This window comes from Dermacentor variabilis, chromosome 3 (assembly GCF_050947875.1).
Source record: "Dermacentor variabilis isolate Ectoservices chromosome 3, ASM5094787v1, whole genome shotgun sequence".
NCBI lineage: Eukaryota > Metazoa > Arthropoda > Arachnida > Ixodida > Ixodidae > Dermacentor > Dermacentor variabilis.
The window spans coordinates 133,111,819-133,137,849 of record NC_134570.1 but is presented as its reverse complement, the minus strand read 5'-3'; the positions used below and the strand labels follow the sequence as shown (position 1 = coordinate 133,137,849).

At 45.3% G+C, this 26,031-nt stretch overlaps 2 protein-coding genes across 2 annotated transcripts in view; both read left to right on the top strand.

Moving 5' to 3' along the window:
* The window catches only part of LOC142576295 (putative oxidoreductase TM_0325), a 389,068-nt gene that overhangs the window by 202,256 nt on the left and 160,781 nt on the right, over positions 1-26,031 (top strand). The window lies entirely within an intron of this gene.
* The window catches only part of LOC142573826 (putative oxidoreductase TM_0325), a 76,313-nt gene continuing 74,074 nt past the window's right edge, over positions 23,793-26,031 (top strand). Inside the window, exon 1 of the mRNA XM_075683067.1 lies at positions 23,793-23,829. Coding sequence (XP_075539182.1) covers positions 23,793-23,829 — 37 coding nt within the window. The remainder of the gene's footprint in view (positions 23,830-26,031) is intronic.

The window sequence follows — 26,031 nt, the reverse complement described above, 5'->3', positions numbered from 1 at the left end:
ATTTCGTACACCGACTCGCCACCCCTCTCATTCGCCGTCCTTTAGCAGCCATTTTCGCAGGAACACTACACTGCACAGCTTCTGGAGGTATGTGCACTCGCGACTTTGACCCAAAATCCTCTGTTGCGCTTACGTGCATGCCGGAAGATTTTTGAAGTCCACATTGATGGTGTTCCCGTTTGGGCTCTGGTTGATACTGGGGCGCGTCTCTGTCATGAGTGCCAACTTTCGTGGTCCATGATCCGTGAAAGACTTCCCTGGGCCCAAGCCTGCCAAAGATGTTCGCAGCTTTGTGGGGCTCTGCTCCTATATTCGCCGGTTTGTGTAGAAACCGCTTATACATATCTTCTTAAACACGACTTCACCTTTAGCTGCGGCCCTGCAGAAGCCACGCCTTTCTCCGAGTTACCCACACTCCTTACAACGCCTCCCACTTTGGCCCACTTCGACCCATCTACCCAAAGTGATGTCCGCACTGAGGCGACTGGCTATGGTCTTGACCCAACGTCAACGTGCCGTGAACTGCGCCTTCGCTTTTGCCAGCAGGCTGCTGTCCGCATCGGAGCAAAATTACTCAAAAACAGAACATCACTGACTTGCTGTTGTATGGGCAGTTGCAACATTTCACCATTATCTATTCGGCCAACCGTTCACAGTAGTTACCGACGATGATGCCGTCTGTTGGCTCGTTTCATTGAAAGATACTACAGGCAGACTCGCACGATGGGCACTGCGCCTGCAGGTGTATTCCACCTACGCGGTCACACACAAGAGAAGGAGCCTGTACAAAGATGCGGATTGGTTGTCCCGCTACCCTGTGGCCGACTGTGGCACTTCGAGCTCTGAATTCGTCGACTGCATCTTTTCCCTGAGATGGTTGCTTAACATCGCCGACGAACAGCGTCACGCTACCTATTTAAGAGAAATAGTCGAATGCATGGAATCCTGTCCCAGGAACGTCTCTGTGCGCATGTTCACCCTGAAGCATGGCGCCTTATATGGACATAACGTGTAACCTGACGATCTCTGTCTTCTAGTTGTAGCTTCACACCTGCGCTGGACAGTTTTTCGTGAGTTTCGCGATGCCCAAACCACTGCCCACTCCGGGGTTAACTCACACACATGAGCGCTTGTGTTGTCGCTTCTATTGTCCGGACCTATCCCGCTCAGTGTGGAGCTATGTCAGCGCCTGTGAGCTCCGTCAACGCCACAAGAAACCGTCTACGCTTACTACTGGGAAAATTTACCCCATCAATGTTCCACCTGAGCTCTTCTACCACGAAGGCTTGCACTTTCTGAGACCCTTTCCTACATCTGTTTTAAGAACGAAATAGTTTGCTGTCGTTACGATTCCGCGAGGCGCTACGCAATGACATGAGCGCTGGCGATCAGCTGTGCTGCAGACCTGGGGTACTTTCTCTTCCGTGATGTAAATTTAGTACACGGTGCCCCGTGTGAACTATTCGTTGACCGAGGCCGTACCTTTCTATCTAAATAATCGATGATATCCTGCACTGCTGCACCACGCAGAACAAGATCGCCCCATGATACCATCCTCAGACAAACGGGCTCACCGAGCGCTTGAATCGAACCTTAACTGGCATGCATTTAGTGTACGTATCGGCTGGCCACCATGATTGGAAGCTTGCGCTGAAAAACGTGACGTTCGCTTATAATTCCTCCCGCCACGACACTGCCAGATACTCTCCCTTTTACCTTTCGTTCGGACGGGAACCAACTTTACCGTTGGACACATTTCTTCCTTCGGCTAGTGAATGTGCACGCGACGCCATCGCATGGGCTGATTACGCGCGGCAGATAGCCCGTAGCTGCTTCCCAAGAATATCAGAAGCGCCTTAATGACCACCGATACGGCGACGAATGTTTCCTTCAGGTGCCCTCAGTGCTACTGTGGACCCCGTCCCGACGTTTGGACCTTTCGAAACGGTCCTTTCTCGCTCACCGAGCCGATACCACGTCATTCGACAAGTGACTGACGTCACGTGCGAGATTCTTTCCGCCAGTCGCACTACATCTTCTGTTACTACTCCTTCGACGTCGTCTACGCTTCCAGTATCACGCATTACCACCCGTCCTCTGCTGTGGGCCCTCAGTGGCGCTAGGCCGGTGCTTCTGGCGCTGGCGGTCACGCTAAGTGCTACGCAATGTCGATGATGTCGACCTTTTGATTTAGTGAGACGTGTCCTTAAGCATTCAGTGGCTCATCTGAGAACGACGACGTGCTTTGCTTGATGTTCGCTGGCTGCCATGTTGGCGAGTGCTTGCTACCCCTTGTAAATTTACCTAGTAAATAGTATTCCTACTGCGCTTCCACGTAACAATATGAAAGGCTTCAAGCATGTCACATGTTAATATATCTCTGCTCCTTCCTACTACGCCTCTGTCCCCAAATCATGGTACGCTGCCACATGAGGCACAATCCCACGGCAGCTGTGAACCTACATCATTCTTAATTGGTAAAACGCTTTCCCTTAGTCGGCCATTCACACAGCGACCTGTTGGGGGTATGTAAACATTGCCACAGGTCAACGAAATCTTAAATCACGCGCACTAGCTCCGCAGAAGTTGTCGGGAAGTCTGTTATGCCTGTCCACAACTTTTTTGAACTTGTGGGCAATCTTATGCATGTAAAGCAGTACCAGTGGTCTCTTCTGCATGGCCTCAAGCTTTCTTCTGCATCTTTTCAACTTCCTTTCAAGCTGTTTACCTGTCAAGTTCTCTTAAATCTTGTTAAATTCTGTCAACTTTGGCAGCAGAGCTTGAAAGGAAATTGAAAAGATGCAGTTTGATTTTGAGGTCCTTCTACAGATGCATTACTACTGCTTTATCTGCACTGCGCACAGTGCGCTTAAGCCTCACCTAATGTTCTGTATTATATTCCCGGCGATTGGTAACTTTTCCGGACTTTTTGTTTTCTGATCTTTGCGTCCGTCTAGGTGTTGGAGAAAAAGAACAGTGCTTGGCATGCGCTGCAACGAGTGGGCACACCGGAAGAAGTGGCTCAATGCATCGCCTTCCTTGCATCAGATGACGCCGCATTTGTCACAGGGACCACAGTGCCCGTCGATGGAGGCTTCCTTCTTCTGTCCAGCGTCTCGGTTTCCACTGCAGTGTTTGATGACCAGAAGAGTACTTGATATGCCATGAACGTTGCCTTGTCGTTCTGCCAGAGCAAAACGCAGAAAGGAAGGAAGCACTATATATATATATATATATATATATATACTCAGTCTCGCAACAAATTATATTTCTTGAACTCGCGCTCTTAGAATGGGCACTTCTGTTTTGTCTAGGGCCCGCTAGAGCAAAGACGGACGAATACAGTAGGCTGCAATACACTAAATAATAAACGACCAGTTATTCCCGCAGAGGAGAATTGCCCACAAGTCTTTGTTATTATTATGTAGGAAGCACATAAAGCGTGCCGCCTTGATTAGGCAATGTACGCAACATGCAAAATAAAGTTATGTGCCGTTTACCGTACCTGGCCTTGATTACATAGGATGTGAAGTGTGCATTAGCCTCTTCTTCTTTAACTTTTTTTGCAAAGATATCTCGTGACCCTGCCGCTTGACTCGAGTCTGTGTCATATGTTATTGGCGTCAAAGCGTTCGGACCTATTTTTGCACCAACATCTATGTGGAAGAGTTTAATTAAACCAGCAGCACACTGTTTGATGTAATAAAACGAACATTTATTCATTTACAGTTTTTTTCCTATTAACGTTTCTTGCGTTGGTGCTGGTATTGCTAGTATAGGCTGCGCAGAATGTCCGTTCCAATAACTTAGCTCAAAATATCAACGGAAACCCATTGCGGAAACTGAGCAGAACTTGTCTCACAATGACTGTCGACGACTGTGCATTTAGCATTGAATCAATATAGGAACAGCTTGCGCAATAAGAGGCGAGGCGTGCAGACAGGACACAAGAGTAGAGAAGTGGACAACACGAACGCGGACTATCAACTGAAGGGACCTCTTTTTGCATATGAATCCTTACCAACTAGCTCAACTTTCAGTCGTTCTAGGAACACCTGCTAGTGCAATAGCTTCGCACTTTGATGATGATGATGATGAAGATTATGATGATCCATTGGCATCTCCTTTGAAACGGGAGCGGTGACGAATAGTCACCAAGCCTGCTTGAGTTATTCAGGACTTTTACCCGTGCTTTCTATTCTAGCATTTTCTTATACATATCCTTAATTTTTTTCTCTCTTCCTCAAACGTTCTCTGTCTACCTTGTACCACTAACCTATGCCTGTGATGGATCCGATCGTATCTATCACTTTCCTGTTTTTTTACACCAATACTCTAAACTTATTATGGTTGTCTCGACTGCTGACCGGTTGATGCTTCCATCAATTTTAAATCCAAGTGTTTTTGGAAGATTACGTTACCTACGGGTCTCACTGGGTGAAAAATTTCGCATTACATTAGAATGTCCTGAGTGGTATCTGGATTCTTGCTGCAGCATACCCGTGCCTCATCTTGTTGAATGGCTGCTGATTCATTTGGCAATCTCATTAAAAATATCGCTTTTATTTCACTGAAACAGTTTCAGAAAGATCACAAGTTCAACTATCAAACGCACTCAGCAGTTTTCAGTAGAGCGCATAAAAGTAAACAGTTAAAACTGAGTAATTTCAATATACGAGCTCAACCATGGGGAAATATATATGACGCAGCATGGCTAGAAAAAGTTCACATGAGTTAAACTGTTCAGAAATGCACTTTGGCTAGCACGAAAATTTAATAATTCGCAGTGGGCAACTACGGAAGTTATCATGAGGCTTGTTGCGGGCTCTCATTTGTGGTTGCAGGCACATCAATGCAAACTTTGCTGAAGAGTTCAGATATGTTACCCACTTTAAGTTACCACAGCCCTTCTCTAGTTCACATTTAGCAGTTACACGCACTAGCAGGAGTTATGCTAAAGAAGTCACAACTATATTAGGCATTAGCGAAATTATTTCAGACTAGTCCAGTGGTCATATATTGACACAAACAGCTGCGGTATGATCATCCATTTATCAAGCAAATGCGTTCAGCATCCATACAAATTCTGCTAAAGGACCAGAGCAGACTTTGACACCATCAAGTAGTGACGAGACTATTTCATTTGAGCTAATATTTTGCAGATGCACCTGGGCCAGTAAAAAAATTAAAAGCTCTCTGTATGGGCGGGGGGTACAAAAGAAGTTAGTATGAGGCCTACTGCGAGCTGGCTTACTTCAGCGGTCGCAGGCACATAAGGTACTTGCTCTACTTCAGTGGCCATAAGCACAAATTCACCGTAGCTGTCCACAGGCTGGAAGGCATATAAGAAACTAAACAGAAGCTGAATTCGACCTTTCCGTATTCGCAGCCAAATATTGCTGAAGCCGCCACATGAACCTTGGCGACTACACAGTTATCTAAAGGCACCCAGCGTGCTCGCTTCAGCAGCAATAGACACAAAAGTGCAATGTATCAGTTCACCCGTACGAAAAGTTAGATAATTTGTGTGGTCTTCCTTGAGCAGTCACACACAAACACAAGTTCATCCTAAAAATTCACGGGTATCAGACGGCCTCCATGGATTTGCCAGAGGCAGACCGTGGCTGTTGTTGCATGGCAGCAGATACAAATACTTCTGAGAAGATCAGAGGCATCTTGGCAACTAAACATTTTACTAAGGCTCGCTGTAGGCTGGCTTCAGCGGTCGCAGACAGTCACAGTTCACATCTACTAAGAAATTTAGTGGTGCATTTCTGTTGACTTGCCTCAACTGTCAAAGAGACAAAAATTAACCCAGAGTTTACAGGTACATCAACGCATAAGGAAAGTACCACTTGCTGGATGCAGCTTTTCATCAATGGTTCCGGACGCAGAATAGAAGAGATCACGGGTGCGCAACACAATTTACTAGTCATCCTGCAGGATCGGTTCCAGTGGTCCTAGACACGAAAATGCACTGTTAAGATAAGAGGTACTAACAAAGTTAGCGAATTTTTGTGAGCTTGTTTCTGCGCTAATTATCATCGAAGAATGATGTCCACACAAATTGGCGCCAGGCTTATGGGAAGAACACAGCATGGCGGTAAAGTATGCAAGAAAAACATGTCAGAAATATGCACGGAAATTACTATCCACCATGTGCATGTTAACAACCTGCACCTTTAACAGCAGTCTGCAGGTTCTGACAGCAACATTGCTTCCTTGTCGCTTTATGCGAACTTGCCGAGCTACAGTCATTAGAAAAGAAGTTCTAATGATTTCAACTTTGTGCGAAGATGAAAGGAATTCTTCTAATCTCTGCGTCAGTATAGCTTTGTAAAACGAGGTAATAACAGCAAAAGATGCAGTTTCACCCGAAAAGCGAAGCAGCCATCGCGACAGCAAATTACGAGACAGCAATAATTAGGCAGCTGTACGTGTCCTCACCAGTGTACCTATCCATAAACCTTCGCTTCCTTATTAAATTAACATACTTGTTGCTGGAGTGCGCAAAGTCCAACATGAGCACATCTCCCTGACGGTAAAGTCACTGTAGGAACGCTGGCGTGTTGAAGCGAGGCAGCAGCGACAAGCGATCGCTCCTTGTTTCTTCCAGCTACAAAGTGTTTCTGGAGACAACAGCTGCGTGGGAAGAGCGCTCATAAAGCCGCAACCCACCGCGGCGCACGCCCGCATCAGCGGAACTTCGTCAGTAGTGTGCCCAGAAGTTTTACAGCAATAATAGAAAACATTCAGGCGAATGTCGACTGTATAGCTTCACTAAGTATACAGTGACAACATGGGGATGCAACAGTCTCGTAATCTTCTGCAGCGCGTCGCACACACGTGTCAGCAAACATCTCTTGGCAACGACACCATGATCGGGACAAAGAACGCAAGCAAGTGGTTTGGTTGAAAGAAAATAACTTTTTTATGCGCTATATTGATGCCAACGCAGCGTAATTGTCGACATGTGTCTGTATTGGACACCAACGTGCGCATGAGCTTCATGAGAGCACTTTAAAATTCGCTATCCGCGATTGATGTCATCGTCAACTCTGTTGGCAGCTCTCCTGTTTCCGAGGTTGATATTCTCCGGAATGCCGTAGAAAACCTCCTCTCATTATGAGTAGCAGATTTGCACCAATAACTCCTACACTCCCGCCCTTGAAACGCTGGGCTCTGCCAGTCATAGCGGTCCCTCACGCCGCATTCTGCGCGTCGCCCTTTTCAATAAGCCAGCCGCACCGGCAGTGCCACCTGGTATACTCGTTGCGTCGAATTCAAGACGCTCATATACTGCGCGAACCGGATTATAGGTCGAGTGAGAATGCAGATCGATTTCCTCAGTTTAGGCGGCAAAAGGAGGGGAACAAGAAAAGAAGCAGAAATTGCAGAAACGGATTTCCTTTTCGAGACGGCGCCGCTCAACACCATCGGAGCTCTAGTGTTATTCGTCGGAAGTAGCAGGACTGTCATCGAAAGACGACCGTGCGCCACTCGCTGCCTTTCGTATTGCGTCGTCTTCGGTGTCGTCGAGTGAGTCACTGGTTCAGCATTTCTTGAATACTTTTTCCATCATGGCATCTCGCAAAGAACGTCATACGAAGAGCACTCAGCCGCAGACGGTCGCAAGCAGGGGTCTCTGCTGGCGGCCCGTCGGCTGTCAGCGGCAGCTAGCGTTCACGAAGTTCCCGCACAAAGTCCAGATGTACGTCCTAAAACTGGGGATGAATGGTACTATGCCCATGAAATGAAGTTCTGCTGTGGTTGCAATTCATCAGCTTTCCTTTCTGCGCCCTCCAATACCGCACGCTTTTTCCCGAAGCTCCGAACTGACGCTGCGCGGGCGTGTGGTGGTTCGCTTCGGCGAACGTTGGCAACAAGCGACACGTTGAAAGACGGCGACTCACACTGGGCTTAATACCGCTATATTTGACGAAGGGTGACTTCAGCATTTATTTTTCATGAAAGTATGTCGAAATATACTCCAGTTTGTTCCGTTAACTGTACTTCTTTATGTTCAAAAACAATTTTCTACACCAAAGACAATTCGAGTTTAAACACAATACTTCCACAACTACTCCTCTGTTAGAAATAAACAAGAAAATAATTCAAAGTAAAATTGATAAGAATAACTGTATAGTGATATCACTAGCTATAAAAAGTGCCTTTAACTCAATTCGAGCAGATATAATAAAAGGTTATCCGAATAATTTAATTGTCCAGTTAATCTAGTTTGATTCATAGTAACAGCATTGAGAAACAGAGACATCATATGCAAACAAGATAATGTAAAAATACGTAGAACACTTGCAATGGGATCACCACAAGGTTTTCCATTGAATACATTGCTCTGGAACCTCATGACTCCAAAATTATTAAGTATTAAGCTTCCAGGGCCTGCATATACTTTAGCATTCGCAGAAGACATTCCCCATTGCAGTTAAAGGAAAGTACAGGAGTAAAATAGAACAAAAGGCAAAAAAATAACAAAGACATAGACAGATGGGCCAGCGAAATGAATCCGGAATTCAATTCTTACACAATTCATTACATTAGGCAAGCAATACGGCAGTCACCCGCCACAGATAAAAATAGGTGAATAAAATGGCAAAAATGTTAAGGAAACCAAAATATTAGGCGTAATCTTTGACACTAAGCTTTCATTTCTCCCGCACTTGGAATGTATTAAAAATAAAGTAGCACATCTAGCACGCCAACTTAGGAAATTTACAGGAGGGAGAAAAGTTGTTCACGCACTTAACAAACCGCGAAAGCAAAATAAATGTTTCCACGTTGAAGGAATGTAATGTAGTGCAATTTCACATGCATGAACGAATGTAATGACGAATCTTAAATAATTTCAGCAGCAAAGTGCGCTGCTCTATGTACCTGCTGCCCATTTATTGCAAAAATGTCTGCCACTGCCTCCCAGTACCAAGTTGGCTTGCTTATTAAACCTCCGCGCATTGCACTGCGAAAAACAAATCACCGCTGATTAGGATACTCAGTAATACGAATTTTGGGCGCAGCGGTGTATGTCTTTTGAATTCGCGACATATACTGGCAAGGAATGCGATTCTGAACGACAGTGTCCTCTCGGCGGCGATGCGGATTCTCTTCTTGTGCAGCTTGTTTAGCGAAAGCGGCAGACGAAGCTTTTCCACCGGTTCCGTCGATCATTGTTCAGAAAGAAAGCACGAACCTGGGAACGTGGTGCTCGCGGTCAGCACATTCTCTAGAGCTGGCGGCGCCGCGGGTGAAGTAACTATAAAGTCCCTCCATAATTGGAAAGTACCGCCACTCTTTGAACTCCGCCGCCACCGCGTCACCTTCTCGCCTCCTCCTCGCCCCTTGTGCGTTCCCCCCCCCCCCCCGCGGGTAGCGGTCTTGCGCCCGCTTTTCTGCACTACGATTGGTCTCCGTGCTGTTTCCCGTGGAAACGCGCGGATCTTGTGTTTTCCTTATTGTTTTTCTTCGTCCGCGCCATTTTTCTCCTGAGCTCCGCTGGCTCGGCGCTTTAGCGCGGCGTAGCGAACGTCGTACGCGGTGTTTCCTGCTCTCTGTGCTAGCGCTATGCTGTACTGTTGCGCATATGGCGCAGAAGCCTGAATATGGTTATGCCATATTTGTGGTATCACAAGGAAAGCCTGACAGCTTGCGCAGGAAGCCATGGCTGCATAACATTGGCAGAAAGAATTTTGTTCCGGCAAAAAGCAATGTTGTGTGCGAAGTGAGAGGTCTTTCTTATTGCTCGTATCAAGGCATCCCATAGTGCTACCTTTTTGTGTTCTTCCTGCCTGCTCACCAGCATTTTCGCTGCGACAATGTGCACGTTGGATAAAAATTGTGTTGTCCTCAGTATGCTTAGTACTCTGGTGGGAACTCCATCACCTCGCACGTCAACAACTGTTGTTATTCAGTGACAAATGAAGCACTATAGGTTGTTTTCCGCTGTAAATAATTCTGAGCAATGATACAGCCTCTTGATCGCACTTTTCGTCATGGTTAGGATACGTTGCATGTTTTACTGAAAATCGAGATAGCGAATTCTAGAGCAGCTATTATTTTCAGCTTACGTCATTGTGTGCGTCAGTAATGCAATGAATGCAGGCACCGAAAAAAAATAGCCGCATGTATGCCTCTGGTATTGCAGGTTATAAGCGCTAGCTAGTCGACGTTGCGTCTTTTTTTACTTTTAAGGCGAACGCCTTGAGATCTCTGTTTCAAGGTCGCGTTGTGAACAGAAAATATCACGCGACCCAGGAACACCAGAAACGACCGTGTATAAGATATTGAAGATTATCCAATTTAATTAATGATTAATTAGTTATTGAATTAAGGTGTATCAGGGGAGGATTAACGTTGATTAGGGTGTTTTAAGGTGTATGAACAAGCATTAAGCTGTATTGAGGAGGATTAAAGATGATGAAGTAAGATAAAGGTGGATGAAGGAAGACAAAGGTGTATTAAGGGGATTAAGATGGATTAGGGTGAATAAAAGAGGATTAAGGTGCATTAACAATGATTCGGACATATTAAAGAGAATTTGGTGGATTAAGGTGGATGAAAGAGGATTGAGGTCGATAAGGGTGGATTGACGGAACTAGGGTTGATGACGGAGGAATAAGACCACTAAGGGTGTATTAAGGAGAATTATGGTGGAATAGTGTGGATGAAGCTTGATGGTGGTGGAATTATGCGAATTACAGTAGGCTTTACAAGGCTTCCACATTCGCGTCTCTTAGGCGGTAGCTAAGTTCACCTTGAATTTTTGGAATGTGTTTTGAACTGCACTTCCACACACGCATGGGTGGGCGAGGTTTACGAGTATTATTTGGTTTTCTCATGGATAAAGGCAATGTGCAGGGGGTGTTCACATGATCGCGCACGCTTTCTGTTGGTATCGTCATCTAGGTGGAGGCCAGGAATCTTTGCTTTAATGGCGAATATTTAAAAACCACCTTTCTGCGGCTTTGTTCTGTGCGAAAACTTCAATTGATTTAACACGAGCCGATATCATTGCATCAATGTGCTTTGTTTACGAAGATTGAGCGACCAATCATGATTGTGGTCATTATGTCGAAATGCAAGAAATATTCTGCAAGCAATAATACATAGCACTGCAACGTATTTGATCCTAATCTACCTTCATCCATTTTAATCCTTCTTAATCCCCTATAATCCCACTGCATCCACCTTGATGCACTCTAATCTTGTATAATGCACCTTAATCCACGTTGATCCACCCTAACACGCCTTAATTTTCCTTAACGCATCTTATTCCTCCTTAATTCATCCTAATACAATCACTAATCAATAATTATTTATTTTGCTAATCAGTAATCATCTCTTATATCGTACACTGGTGGACATCCTTTGGTTCGCTTCCGGCCGTCCTTGGGTCACGTGAAATTTTTATACCTCACGAAGCGACCTTGAAAGAGAGATCTAAGGCCTTCGCTTAATAAGCCACACGCAGAGGGATGTGCCACAAGCAATACTTGTTCAGGCGAAGAAAGTAAAGCATCTCATCATGTGGCAGTAAAATTGTCTGCAGTAAAGAACTCGCCTCAAAGCTCCTTTTACATCAGTATGGCCCGTTCATACGGCTTTGGGACAAAAACCAACCTCCTCAAAACGTTGCATTCAGCATGATCAATGCGGTTATCAGCATTTCTCAAAATTTTCCATACCACTGGGCCGTGCAACTTGCGCAAAATAACACGCCTCCATAAAACGCTGCTGCCGTCTGCGATAACCGAGGAGAAAAGGTGACGATAATGGAGGAGGATAGCGCCGCGAGGGGGAAAGTGTTGCTACTTTCAGATTATCAAGGGGTTTTGTGTAGCTAATGTGCTGCTTCTCCGAATCCCACGCCTGCAGTAGACGCGCTCGCCGCACACCTGTTCGTCGCAGTGGAGCACGTCTCGTGCCGCACTCTGTATTCTCCTTGCACTTCCACCACGCTCTCTTGCTGCCTCGTCAAGCTTCCCCCTGCATGCAACCCCCTCCCCCTCGACCTCGAGCTCTCGTTGCTTCTCGCCGCCTTTCATCCCGCGCTGCGCTGCACGTTCGCGCTTTCATCCTTCGCTCTGCTTGTTTGCTCGGTTACGCCGACGCCGCGGTTCAACGCTGGAACGGGCGCCTAAGAGCTGCACTCTCAAAATCCATCTCCTATCCGCCTTGCGAAAGTGGATTCACAGCGAAGCTGTTGCCGACGTTAGGCGAGCACAACGGACAGCAGACGACTTTAGACAAGCACCATCATCACAAGCGTCACGCGCGCACGGAGGTGTGCGGAAGCACAGCATGCATCCTGATTCTTATAGGCACTCCGCCAGGCGCAAGTGTCTCGTTGAACTAAATGAATGTTTAAGAGATAATTTCGGCAGGAAATACGTTAAGTACTACTTACACACACACAGCAGACATGATAGGTTCGGATTTGCTATTCGAATATGCGTAAAAACCTAAATCTTTACGTGGAAACTGAAAGACAAAGGCCTTTTCCGCTGTCATTTGACGCCTGTGTGAGACACCGCTAGGAGGCGGTACCGTTCTTGAACAGTGTTTGTGGTCATGTTTGTGGTGGACAGATGTGCTAGCAATTCCAAGATTCCATAGCAGTGACGTAAACATAAACGAAACATGTTTTTATTCCATATTTTGAGCTTGCTGCTGTTTTTGAATTGTTGAAATTTCATACCTTTATACAGTACTTTGCTTGTTTCCTTTAATTTTAATCTATTTGTTCCTATTTTCCTGTGCGAGGGTGTGACGTGTATATTTGGTTTTGCAGAACAGTCCAGTCGGAGCGTCTTGTCGTGACACGTGTGTCAATGCCTCCAAAGGTGTGGGACGTTAAGACTTTATAGGTTTTTAATAGCAATTTGCAGTTGCACGACTATTAGCTATTAGTGGATTTAATGTGGGTGCATTGGTACCAAGAATATTGCTTTGGCGATGCCACAGTGCCCAAATGCCCTAAAGCCACATCGAAATGGGTAAAGCCTAATCTTGGGCTCTAGGAAATGTACGAGACGGTGATTGATCATTTTCTCAAAAAAGCTTACAAAGGCAGCTCGTAAGCGCTATGGGACGGTAGCGCCGGAGCAAGGAAATATCTTTACCGTGATTCAAAACTGGGATCACAAAGGGTTCTCTACAATTATATGGGAGATGCCCAGCAGCCCAGCTAGAATTGGAAAGTGTGAGTAGTGTGATTTGCGTTTCGGAGTATAGATGCTTAAGCATATTTTAAATACTTATATCGGGGCCCGGTGGAGAGTTCTGACATGCTGAGTGTCTTACGTTATTTTGCTCGTGTGCTTTTCTTGAAGTATGTCTTTGTGGCATTTTGTTACTTCAGTTTTTCCTTTTTAACGTTTTGATATTTCTGGCAATGTTGAAGAGTCCTGCTTTGGGTCCTATCTTTTGTACCATACTTCAGAAGGCTGCTTACCCTTTTTTTATGCCTTTGAATTTGTAACCCCCCTTACACGATGCCCCCATAGGGCCGGAAGGTATATTAAATAAATAAATAAATAAATAAATAAATCACAAGGAAGGCTATATATTCAAAGTCGTTCAAGGTATAATTGCAAATGAAATGATAGCCTTCATGCCTGTGCTATATAGTGGGCGGGAGACTGGTTGCATTGTTATGCATGGCTTTGATTTTCTAAACCTTGTACAAGAAGGTGATGCCATCATGAGGGATAAATGTTTTCCGCGCATCCAGATATATAAGAACAAGAAAGGTGGCGCCGTTTTGATGCCTCCCTTCAATCCTGGAGGCGGTCAATTTTCCCAAAAAGGCAGGGATGCTACACATAAAATTGCAAGCGTGCATATCCACATTGACCGGTTTATTCGCAGATTGAAAGTGCACAAGATCCGGTGCAACAGAGTGCATTTACCTCGTCCTGCACATGGACAACGTGTTCTCGGGATGTGGTGCCTTTGCCAACATGCAGCCACCGATAATTAGAAAAGAAAATAATGAGGGCATTGTTTGTGGTGTTTTGTTAGTGAGTTTCGCACGCATATTTTATGTGTCATTGTAGTTCTTAAACGGAAATTGAGAACACATAAATCAAGATTACCTGTGTTATTTGTCTTGCACAGATGCTGGCGGAGTAACAAGTTAGACACATGGCTACACATTGTGGCTTCATGACTTGCCGGCACATTTCGCAGTTTCTGTGCTGACAAAATCCAATTTTCAACGAAAGCTCAGGCACTTTATTCATCTACAAAGCTTTTTTTAGTTCTACGCGTGGGTGCACAGAATGATTGAGTTAGGTTGATCTTCCCTGCAAGATTACTTTGTCTCCGCTGTATCCCCAATTGCTTTTGTCTGCATATGACTTGTGCTTTCAATGAAAATTTTCATTTATCAGTGCAGTCATCCTCTCCTTGTCTAACCGTTACCAAGTATTGTGCCACAAACAGCGAGATGGACATTAACCAAACTCGACACCTTGTCATATGCTAGCGCGCTTGCATATCAGATTGTGTGTTTCTCGAAGTATTTTTTTTTCAGCTATGTATCAGCAAGCTTCTAGATAAGCGTAGGAGTACACGTTTTGCACTTTAAATTTGAGCGATAGGAAAAACCAATATATATAGGATGCTGCAATCTGTAGGATTCCAATTATGCTTGCAATGCGAAATACGTGTAATACCTGATTTTAAAGACAAGATCAAATTTTGTGATTTGTAAAAACTAAATCTCTATGACGCGTGTAGTTAGCAAATCACAACTGGCATGACAACGACCTTGTTTATGCTAAAGATACTCCACATAAGTTTGGTGTGTTGCCCAGCATCGTAAATGCATGAAAAATCTTTACGTTGTTTTTATTCGACATACTTCAATCTAAACATGTAAAGGCAATTTAAAAGAACCTGTTGTTGGACGACTTCGTGACTGTTAGCAAATACACTTGTAACTGCGTGTACAGACAATCCCAGATATTGCAAATAGGGACAGGCGCAGTTTATGATTTCCGCAAGACGGCTCACAGAAGGGGAAACACAAATATCGTCGGCCTCTGTGGAGCATATATAGTGTATGATCTCCAAAACACGGCTCACAGGAGGACTGCGCATGTCTTTGTTTGCTCTCTACCTGATCGTTTGTTCACACAGTTAAAAAATTATTCCTAATATGGGACAACTAGCCCTACAGACTCTCATCAACTACATGTGCTCTATAATGCCCCATGGTTTTATGTTCCCCTTCCTGAAAGCCCTGTTACAGAGATAATAAACTGCGCCTGTCCTTCTTTTCTCTCTCTGTGATTGTTTGTTCGCACAGTTAGAAAACGTTTTGTAAAGTGTAAAGGTAATTTCATGCTCCACAAATACTAGATTAAGCAAAATTAAAGTATTACATCCAAACATCCCTCATACGAAACCAACTGCAACTGCACCGTCGTGAACAGTGTATAAAATATTGCATGTAGACCAGATGCCATGCCGTTCAAAAGCACTGTACTCATATTTTAAAACTTCTGGAACATGCGTGCCCACTCGACGTGTCGTAACATAAGCATATGCGTATATTCTTCCACTTTTTCTACCACTTTAAAACTTCACAAATAATAAGCTAGACAAACGTGCATATTTTATTCTGAACCGCGTGAGGCTACAAATTATTGCATGTCCGAGATACTTATTTATATTTTCACAGCTGTGCCATGGCCATGCCTACTCAACTGATAGTAATGCAGACATAAACACTACCTGAATACAGTAAACCTTAAGGACATCAGAAATGATAAGATAAATAAACGCCAATGTTTTTTCCAGAACAATGCGACACAAATATATTATGCGTAGACTAGACACAAATCGTCATGAAGGCACTGTATTCACATTTTCAAAGCTGTGGCATGTCCCATGGCAGCTAAATAGTAACGTTATAAAACGCACTCTTCCACTTTGCCTATCAGTATGCACCAATTAAAAAAATAAGCTTTTGCTGTCAAGAAACCGGTTTATTACGGTTAGGCGCCTGAATTTAACGTTCGGCACGAATCACAACTACTACAGACAATTTTTGGATCATAATCAGGCATTGCCATGATAGCTGCCTCAAAGCTTCAACTCTGGGCAATCACTGTGTAGACGTACTCTTGCTCTCTTTCGTTGCAGCTGCGATCTTCAACGCACATGTCGACCTTAGCTGCATATCACGCCTTCCACTTCACGCATGTGCTTGGATGGGTTGGGAGAAAATGTTTTGGTTTGCATTTCGACATATGCCTGTGTGTGACGAACAAAAATTCTGAACACACTGCACATGATTCAGTTTTTTTGCAACATAGTCCAGTATATTTTGCCTAGTTTGCCAACCAACGTGTCTTTGGGCACCGATTCATTTTTGTGTGTGATACTGGAACGTTCGTCACATGAAGCTTGTATTGTGTATGGAATACCATGTTGTGGCTCAACAAGAGTCCCGTCAATTTGTCGGGAGTCGCAGCGGTGACTTTGCGGCTATCGTATTGTGCTAAGCACGAGATCGAGGGGTCAAGTTCCGGCCGCGGCGGTATTTTTTCAATGGGGGTAAAATGCAAGAACGCCCATGTCCCGTTCTTTATGGACACGGTAAAGATGACCTGGTGTTCAAAATTATTAACAAATTAATCAATAATTAGTCCTTAACTACAGCCTGCCTCATAGTGAAATCGTGGTTTTGGCACGTAGAATACCAGAATTCCATTCCACTAGGGAGTGTTGCGCAAAGGCTAGTTAGCCAGAAGCTATTGTGGTGACCAAACTGCACTGGCACGCACAGTTTGCAAGTAAAAGCTCCACTCTATCCTTGTGCCTGCCCTACGCGTCCACAGTAGCGTTTGCCCGAGGATGCTACAGATCCCGTAAATGTTGTCTCGTATTTGGTAGGCGCCGACACCCACTCGAAGTGGCCTCAAGTATTTCCAATGACTCTCATAGCTACTATGGCAATGATTGTTGTATTCATGAGCTCTTAAGCAGGTTTGCAGTCCCGTAAACACTCGAGTCGGATAAGGCATTACAGTTCAACTATCAAGAGTTTCAAGCCTACTCCCCTATATTGGGAACAAAGCACTTACGTACCGCATTGTATTACCCAGGCAGGAATGGACTGGCTGAAGGCAGTGCACTGTAAGGCCGAGCCGCGGGCGATTCCGTCAGGGCCAGCAGACTTCCTTCGTAATACGCCGTGCGCTACGACAGGGGAAGCTCTTTCAACTATGCCGCTTATGAGCCGCCTTCGGACATGATTACGCAGTATCAGACCATCTGTCGAGAATCGTTGGCCGCAGTGCCAGTTTCACCCGGCAACCTGTCATCCAGATTGCGACGGCGTGTTTAGTGTAGGTGATACCCAGTGGCATAGCCAGAAGTTTCGTTCGTGGGGAGCTCACATTGCAGCTCGGTCTCCTCCTTCAGAGGAAGTTTTCGCTCGGGTGCTCGTATCTAAATACATGTAGAAGGACAACTGGTTTTTCTCGGCAACCAATGCACCAAATTTGACGAGGTTTCTTGCATTTAAAAGAAAAACTTAAATTCTAGTGACTTTTGGTTTCGAATTTTTCATTTAGGCTGTCAATTCTTTGTTAAAAATTAACCAAAGTCGCAAATTTTCCGAAATTTAAACTATCAAGCTTAAGTCTATGTAACTCAGTAATGAAAAATGATATCACAATTCTGTGAATTGCACCTAATAGTACGTCTACAGGGGAAACATTTCTATGTTACACGTGAATCTCAAGAAGTTCAGCATTATGAAAATACGGCTTTTGCAGAAACCTTGTACACAACGTAACCAATTCACGTAAGATACGAATTGACACACCAAATTTGTTTGCTTTGACTGTTATAATAGATGCCGTTTACTGAATAGCCACATTTGTGCTTCATGCAGAGCTATTAGTTTGTAAACGTCATGCTTCTATTTTTGTTTTGGAACTTTCGAGCTTTTCAAAATATTTAAACAATGTTCACGCCCTAAATCGAAATTTCGCTTGCAACAGACTCTAGAATTTATCTTTCTCTCTCAAATGCAACAAATTTCATTAAAAGCGATCCGGGGGTTATCGCAGAAAAGCGTTTTTGCGTTTTACATGTATTTGAATAGGCCGCGTCGGAGTTGGGTGCGAGCAAAAGCTTCCTCTTAAACAATTTTTCTGGGAATCAAATACATGAATAATAACTGCATTGTCATTGCTAAAGATGCTGCAAACGTTTTCTTGAACGCTACGCACTGTCAAAACAAGTAAAATATGTATTTTTCCATAAAAGAATGTACTTGTATGTGCCAAAAATTGTGCCCTAAATAACCGACATCAATGTTTCCATGTTTTTTCTGTATTTAATAAGTAAATAAAATATCACACGAACTTTAGAACTATAACAGTTCGAAACCAGCAAAGCAGTGCATGCCGCTGATATGAAAAATGTAAAGGCCATGAAATGAAAAAGTTGAGGGCAAATATGGTAATGACCCTTTGTCATTCAAGAACCATGTTTACATTCTTGTACATATGCAACGGCCAGTGAAATATCTCGATCACGCTGTCCTTTGCTCCAGTGTATTACGTAGGAGCAGCTGCCATAGGTCGTGTATCGCTAGTAATTGCACCGAAATTATAGCCGCAACAGAGAACACGTATAAAAAGCAAGAGTTCTGAAAAATAAACGAGGGCGAGTCAAATGAAAGTCAGGCAATGCGAATATATGACAAACGGGATACCTTATTTATAACTAGTCTCCATGATCATTTAGACATTTGTTCCGTTGTCTAACGAGTCGCGTGATTCCCGCCTCATTAGGTTCCATGGGTTGCTACTTCAAAAGTCTGCAACTGACTCTCTCACGTCATCGTCCGACACGAATCTGGTTCACTTGAGCTGTTTTTTTCTTATGCTCCAAAAAAGTGGAAGTCGCAAGGCGACAGGTCTGGACTGTATGGCGGATGTTGCAGCATTTTTCACTTGAACATTGCCAGTCTTGTATTAACCACATCAGCGACGTGGGGACGGCAATGTGGAACAAGATGACCCCATTCGTCAATTTTCCACGTAGTTTGTTCTTTATTGTGACACCCAGCCGATCTGGCGCTTTACAATAACGAAACAATTTGATAGTCTCTCAAGATTTAGCAAATTCTATCCGTAATGACCCCTGACGATCTAAAAAAAAAGTCAACAACACCTTTCCGACGGAAATGACGGAATTTCCTTTCTTTACGGTGGTGAATTCAAATGTTTCCACTGTAAGCTTTGCTGTCGTGTTTCAGGCTCTAGAAGTGGCACCATGGTTCGTTCCCGATCACAATTGGAGACAATACGTCGTCACCCTTATTGTGATACCGGATCAGATGAGTCAAGGCAGCGCTGAACTTTTTCATCTTCTGGCAGTAGTTCAAAATCTTGGGCAACCATTACGCACACAAGAGCGAATAACCGAGATGTTAATGAATTATGGCGTGAACCGAACAATGACTGATGTTCACACGCTCTGCCAGTTCATCGATGCTTATCCTCCGTTCTTGTCTCATCAGCTCATCAACCTTTGCGATGTTGTTATGGGTGATTGCACGATGGCTTTGGCGCGGCCTTGGATCGTCTTTGCAACTTTCACGTCCTTCTTTGAACTGTTTGCTCGAACGCTTCACAGTGGCCAATGAAATGCAATGTTCAACGTACACGGCAGCCATACGGCGACTAATTTCTTTTTGGGAAATACCTTCAGCTGTCAAAAACCTCAGGGCACCACGCTGCTCAATTTCTAGAGCGTCCATTATGTCGTGCAACCATGTTCAACCCAGTGTATCAGAGCATTAAAAAATATTGATACTCACACCTGCGTGTCACTTTTGTAATAGAGAGATGCCCCTGTGTCACGTACATGCCTCGCAGATAATGGACCGAACAATTATTGCGCGGGATGGGTCGGCTCACTTTGATTTTAGTCGTCTTCGTACATTAGAAATGCGAAGATACAATGGAATATACAAATGCGAAGATACAGCTTGATAAAAGGCAAAAGAGTGTCACTGAAAACAAAGTTCACTGCACGTATACACAAAACCCCGCAACAAGATATTAAAATATACGTATAAGTCTCCAATAAATCTACGTATCTAAAAAATGTCACTGTATACAATACGTCAAACAAGGCAAATAAACATGTTGCGCAATCAAAGATTCCCAGAATCTTAGATCGCACCCCTATTCCATTGACTCCCTCCGATGTATCGCGCGCGACGGAAGGCGGCGCGCTTGCCCCCACTTTTCTCTTTTGCGCACACAAGACTGAGCCACCATCGTCGTCTCACCCATTCCAGCCCCCCATCCCACTCCCTACGCTTTCACTCGCACATACAGCTTCCGGCGCGCGCTCACGATGTTATCGCCCTTGGACTTTATACGAAACATGAGGGCGACGGCGACGGCAGGAATGCGCCTGGAGCGTCCATATAACTGCTATCGCAATACTATATAATAAGACTTCCGGCAACTGAAGCATCCTGTGGCCCATTATTGTCCGCGAAAGAAGAAGTAACAAAATCGAACTTTCACCATGCGACAATTCGCTGCGCCACAACAATGTCCTTCCTTTTCTTTTTTGGGGCCGGGGCACTTAAATGAAAAAGCGCAAAATATGTTGGCTACAATCGAATGCCTACTTTGGGCACCTAATGTAGCTCCCGAAAGAATATCGAAGAAAACGTGAGACACTTGGTTCACCGAGAACAATACGCATACTGCTCGGTATCCTACACTGGCGAGACAAGACTTTCCGGAGAGGTTGCGCGCAAGCGAACGCGGTGCAATTTGTCGAGTCCCCACAGTGATGGCGGCGAGCGACGGTAGTTTGTTTTTCTCGTCTGCTAGCAAGAAAGCGCCCAAAATTCTGTCAGGCGAAAATCCACTCGGCCACAGAAAAGCGAACGCGCACCGATGTGCGCCGCGCGTCGGTGGCAGTGACACGAGAAAAACGCATTCGTTCCGGCTGCCTCTGGCATCCTGCGGGTAGGCTAGCGAGGACAAAAAAAATTGGAGAGGCTCAATGTTTCCTCGCGAACAAAAGTCGAAGTAGAAAAATTAAGTAAGAACGTAGTTATCTTGACTGACTTTAGTGCCTTGAAATGGTTGCTTTGGCGTAGGTGAACAAAAAAAACGTTGATATTTTTTATGTGTCATGACGGCACAAATGAACCACCACAAGGCTTCATCTCATCCGAACTCGCTGCTGGCTTTGTCAACTTGTCTGATAGTGTGTTGATTTGGCTTGTCTCGTTCTATGGTCCGATGTAAGACTTCAGAAAAGTGAATGCACCTTTGGCATTCACTTTCAAAAATCAAACATCAAACCCACAAAGTTCCGCAATTGAAAATCTATAGCACAACTTTGGAAATGTCAATGCACCTTTCACATCAAAAGTTTGAGAACTTTACACCCGTAAATTTCGGAATTGACATCCATGCGCTGCGTAGACTCCGCGGCCTGCTCAAGATGCCGTGGCGAGCCCGTTCGCCATCAAAACGCCCTTGAAACTTTGTGCTCGGATGGGGCTGCTTGGCGTTATGTGACTCCCGGTGCATGGGCACTGCCGCAAAATCCAGCGCGAGTTCTCAAAGTTCGCGCTGAAATGCCTTTTCGAGCGTGAAAAAGACATTCTAGAGAAAATTTACAACAATTTTCGGCACCGGCGATTGCTTGGGTGGGCTGTGCATGGACAGCACGAAAAAATTTCGGGGGGTGCTGAAGCCCCATAAGCCCCCCCTCACCCCCCCCCCCCTTGCTACGCCCCTGGTAATACCGTTTGCATGCGCTACTGCCGGCCGGGACAAAAGTCGCTCAGTGCAACAGTTCCGGCCCGCATAAGACTAGTATCACACCGTGTAGACGTAGTGAATCCGGTATTGTGCGTTTCAGTAGGTGCGTCACCGCAACTAATTCGTGCACACAATATTAACGACACCCTAGGCGTCGACTTACCGTTATTTGAACGTCAATAACGTCAATATTGAACGTCATTGAACGTCAATAAGAAACAGCGGTGCCTCTGCCAGTAACTGATTTTACAACTGATGATAACACTGAACTTTCTTCAGGGACGTGTGGACAATGCAAGCACTACCGAGGTTGTCACTATCCACAGAGACGGCGCCACCCACCTGATGGCTAGGTGCCATGAACTTTCTGATTCGGCGCATACGTGTACGAATATTGGATACTGTCGAAGAAGGAATCGAATGGTGTAGTATTCGGTGCTGTCTTCGAATCGAATAGCCATTCGTAAATGGGAAGATTTTTCGAGTACTTTTCAGATATTTACGGTCAACTTTTACCTCCCCGGATGTAGTATACACAAAAACATGAGAACTTGTATAGTGAAGCACGCTACGTCCCAATACAGGGATGTGATCATTGTTTTATAATAATTGTAATAACGGGTGTTCATTATTTGAAAACTATTCGATATTGCGGCGTCGACACGATTGACACGTGTGGTTGTTTATCTTTTCTCGGGTGAGCGCTTTTCAACGTCTACCAAATGTTATCTCTAAGCGCGGGACGCGCCCTTATGTATCGGAAATTTCTCAAAATGTTATCGATGACTCTGTTGTCGCTGAAGCTTGTGTTCTCTGATTGCATGTGTGACGCCAATTGTGCAGAACTTTCTGAAATACACGCGGGCACCAGCGATTACTCTGGAACATTCGGTGGCTCGTGTATAAAAGCCGACGCGCTTGACCGGCAGATCACATTTCGACGATCGCCGACGGTGTTCGCCGCTATCGTTGTCCTTTAAGTGCAGCCTGTTTTTGTGGGCGCAGGTTCGCCCCAAAAAACTAGTTTCGTCATTTGCAATATTGCTACTGTGTTCTTTACCATCACTACTACGTGACAATATTTTTCGAGTATTTTCAAATAATTCAGAAATCCAACTGCGCCGAAATAGACACCAAGTAAACAAAAGTGCGGTAAATTTTCATCTCCACGGGGGTAGTATACACGAAAGCAGGAGAACTTGCACAGTGAAGCACGCGACGTCACAATACAGGGATGTGAACATTGTTTTATAGTAAGTGTAATAACGGCTATTCATCATTTGAAAACTATTCCATTGGACATTCGATTCGCTCTTTCAGCTATTGCAGTCTTATGCAATTCGGTGTCGAAAATCACTCTTCGCACACCCCTAGTGTTCACAAAGTCTGAAGGCGTGTGCATATGTGTACACGTGTGGCCGTGATAACCCTGCTTATCATTCTGCTCTGTCACGCGGCTGATATCGTCACTCACTAGCGCCCACTGTGTGTTTTCAAAAGCGAATGAAGTGAAGCCTGTGCGAGCGTTTCATCCTGTAACCTTGTGACTGTCATTATGTTGTTTCGAAGCAGCTGGCTAGGTCACTGCCAAGGAATTAATCATTTTTCAGTATTGTCTGGCTTTTCGCCTGCCGAAAGACACAGCACGACAACTACATTTTTTGTCATTTCCTGTGGGTCGGAAACAGTTCAGCCTGCTGAGTGGGAAAGCTGAAAGCACATGCGACGGCGGAAACATCATAAACAAAATAGGCGAGGCTAATAACCCATAGCGAGCGGCTTCAATACGTGCACCGTATGCAGAAGGAGGATACGGTAGGAATATAAATATTGGTCAAGGTAGACCCGCTACGAACACTTCAGTCGATGTGACCAGGTACAGTTGCGCGCACCACTCTGTCCACACATCTGGCGTGCACCAACAGCTCAGGTGCATTTCAGCTCTCAATGCCAGACCTAAGAGGAAAGGTGGCCCTCATAACCGGTATGTTCTTGTATAGAGTTCTGTTTAGTAGATGTGTTAACTATAACCACAAACATGTACTGCCTAAAGTTAAGCACAGCATATGTGCGAAGCAACACGACACTGGCTCGAACTTAATCAGTTGCACAATTATTTAGTTTCTACTGCGATAGAAATTATTAGACAACTCCAGGCCAATTCCCGCTGTCGTCCTCAACGTCACTGCCATATTCAAGTGCCTTCAAGGACAGAGCACACGTAGGCTTGTGGGTGCACGCAAGCTAGCGTGTACGCGCCTTACGCCTGCCATGCCTCGCGAGGAATGGTGTTTTGCAACCACAAAGATGTACTTCCATGAGCCCGACTGCACGCGTTCACTAGATTCACTCAATGACGCCTTGGAAGACGCCAATTCGTACTTATTCTTTAAGTGTGTTTCAAATTTGCACAGCTAGGTGTGCCGACGCGAGGCAGCCCAAGCCTGCGATAACAGAGAGGAGCTGTTCACCGAGATCGCGCAGCGTTTCGACGCGTACGAGCCGCGCCGCGCTGTGTCCGCAAGCTCGTGGTCCTGCGCTCACGCGTGCGCAGACGGTGCGGCTCGCACGCGTCGAAACGCATCGCGATCTCGAGGAACAGCTGCCTCGGGTCGGTGCGCTTGGCTACGCAGCTTAGGCGCGATACATTCAACTCTCAGTTGAATGCACAGGAAAGGAAAGGAAAGCGCTTCTTCTTTCCTTTTTGCGCTGAGCTAACAGCTGTAAAAATATAATAATTGCGTTTATTCATAGCAAAGGGTTTTTAAACGTTCTAAATAAGAAAGTACGAAGCGGCGTCTGCAAGGCCGTTACGATCGGCCTGCGGAGGTAGTGACCTTCGAACCTCTCCCAGGCCACTGCGGCGAATCGCTTCTTGAAGTCAACAATGCGCCTCCTTCGAACAGCCCGACGGCGCCAGCAAGGCTAGCCATGTTTGGCGGACAGAGCATTGTTAATTGGTTCGCTGTCACCTTCACGGTCATAATTAGAGCAAAACAACTGCTGGAAAAGGGTGTTTCGCGGCGCTTTCTCACGGCCCCCAGTAGTCTTCGCAGTCGTTTCACAGACACGGCAGCTAACTGCCGAGTCAGTTCTGCAATCAAGACGCGCCAGCTTGAGTCAAGCGTGGCAACCCGTGCCTTCGAGGACCCTCTCCGCTCGGTGTGCTTAGTGAAACAAAAGTGCGGAAGTGAGTGCATGAATCCTCGCCCTCAAAGGCGGGTACTTCGGCGACTTTGGACGCTCCGATTGGACGAAGGTTGGACGGCAGTTTTCCGTCGCCTACGACTCTAGGGAGGACAGAAGGTGTTTAAGCAGCCATTTTCGGCTGCTCGGCGTGCTTCGTTTCAGCCACGCTAGACTGATGAAATGTAACGTTCTCCTGCCTTCATGTAGATATTGTAAATAAATCCCGCACTCCTCATTCTCGATGAGAACAAGTTCCTCCTTTCAACCACGTCCCTAGCGTGGATGAGTCGCACGACGGCATGGGCCAGCTACCGCTATTACATGCCCGACTCCAACTCGTACAATGGTGACCGCGGTCGGTTTGACCTACAACTCGTAGACAGCAATGAGATCTCACGGACTTCGGTACGTGGTGACCGACCGGTATACCGATCAAGTTGTAGGCGACTTGGGATTGACCAGCTCTTACAAAACTGGCGGCGGAGAATGACTGGTGATATGGTGCTGCTTCAGTCGTTAAGCGTTTGGTTTTGGCTGTAAGATTTACCGGGCTTTAATTTCTATGGCTTTGTAGATTTGGGTCGCTGGGGATCTTTTATTTGTATTCTGACTTGCCTGGGTATCGCAACAATTATTGTGCGACAGCAGAGCCAAACGTTAACGTAGCGACCATGGTCCTATTGTGTTTGGCGAGAGCTAACCCGTTGTGGTTATGTGAAGAGCTCGAAGTAGATGTAAAGTAGGACTTGGTGGAAGTAGAAATTCGTAAGACCATTCTCCTAACTGACAATGACTTGAAACTGATCGAACATCTGGGCAACTGAATTCTAAGCGAAAGACAAGAACTGGAAGCAATTAGGCAAGAACAGGAAGTAGGTAGGCAGAAAGTTAAAATTACTTTGCAGGAAAAGGATTAACAGAAGTAACGAGGCATTATGTCGCAGCATTGGATAAAGAGATTCAAGGTTCGGAGGACGCAATGAAAGACAATAGTGGC